Genomic DNA, 1272 nt, shown 5'->3' on the forward strand with positions numbered 1-1272 from the left:
AACTAGTAGAATTTAACTAGTCATTAAGAAAGGGGTATTGAAAAAAATAATAATTTAGCGAAATGATATGAGAATTCTAATTTGTTTACGGTTATAAAAAAAATTTGCACGTGTAAACAATTAAAAAAAAATAAATTGTAATTGGTGCATATATTAAAATTAGTATGTTTGAATATTTAATTTATTGGAAATGTTGAACTTACCAAGCATTTTGAGGACTCTGCGAGATGATTGCGCCTGCAGTTTATTAACTCCTGCCAAAGAAATCTGGTTGCTGACCATCGTCGAGGATTTCAGTTTGAGGCCGATCATAGCGTAGAGAACGGTGATTAAGGTCATGGGGATGACGAAGAAGACGAGGGTGGAGATGTCGAAGGAGTACTCCATGAGGGGGCTGAGGATGTGGCACATGGATGTGTGAGAGTTACCTTCGATGTCTTCGGATACTTCGAACTGGATGGCTTGCGGGATGGCGAAGCCTACGGCTATGCACCAGATCAGCAGGATTATCTTGATGACTCTGGACAGTTTCGACATGGTGTGCGAAAGAAACGGATGGCATATCGCCACGTATCGTTCCACGGTGAAAGCGGTGATCGTGAGGACAGTGGCGTTAGCTGAAGTCTCAGCGAAGAGTCCTCGCAGGATGCAAAAGGTGTTTCCGAAGATGTACGGATACCTGGACCACATCGAGTAAATCTCCGGCGGTAATCCGGAAACGAGAAGGAGTAAATCCGAAATGGCTAAACTGAAGAGGTAATAGTTCGTGGCGGTATGCATGGATTTGTTCCTTGAAATCACTACACAGGTGCTGATGTTTCCGATTAGTCCGGATAGAAGGATGATCACGTAGATCACTGTTATCGGGATGACGATGAAGAGGTTGTCACGTTTCGGGCCGTACAAGTCGAAGGCCTCCTCCTCTTCGCTCCTTACCAATCCTTCCATTTCTTAAGATCTTTGTTTTCAACGCGATTTTTGTTACGGTTCGGGCGCACGGAAAACGCGCGCTTCGTGTTTCAAACAGGCCGCTCAGGCATCGCGAACAGTTTGCCCCTTCGTCGACGAGAAATCCGACGCGATCCTCTCAAAAACTCCCGAAACGCATGCGTTTCCACCGTAAACAATGCCCGTTTCCACAGTTCACCACATCAATTATTTTCTACCGTTCTTTCCATAAATCCATCCACTCACAAATAATTACTTTCTGTCTTAAAAAAACCTATTAGTCTTTTAAACACTAATTCACAAAAACATTCCGAAAATTATGTA

At 43.2% G+C, this 1272-nt stretch overlaps 1 protein-coding gene across 1 annotated transcript; it reads right to left on the reverse strand.

Annotated features, from left to right (window-relative positions):
* Positions 1-203: 203 nt before the first annotated feature.
* On the reverse strand, positions 204-1072 carry LOC108565491 (neuromedin-U receptor 2-like; the record flags this gene model as incomplete). The annotated part of the gene is made up of 1 exon (XM_017924996.1): positions 204-1072. A coding segment is annotated over exon 1 (745 nt), but the record flags the coding sequence as incomplete, so codon positions are not given.
* Between the last annotated feature and the right edge of the window lie 200 nt (positions 1073-1272).

Source organism: Nicrophorus vespilloides, unplaced genomic scaffold, assembly GCF_001412225.1.
Source record: "Nicrophorus vespilloides isolate i.1.1-1 unplaced genomic scaffold, Nicve_v1.0, whole genome shotgun sequence".
Taxonomy (NCBI): domain Eukaryota; kingdom Metazoa; phylum Arthropoda; class Insecta; order Coleoptera; family Silphidae; genus Nicrophorus; species Nicrophorus vespilloides.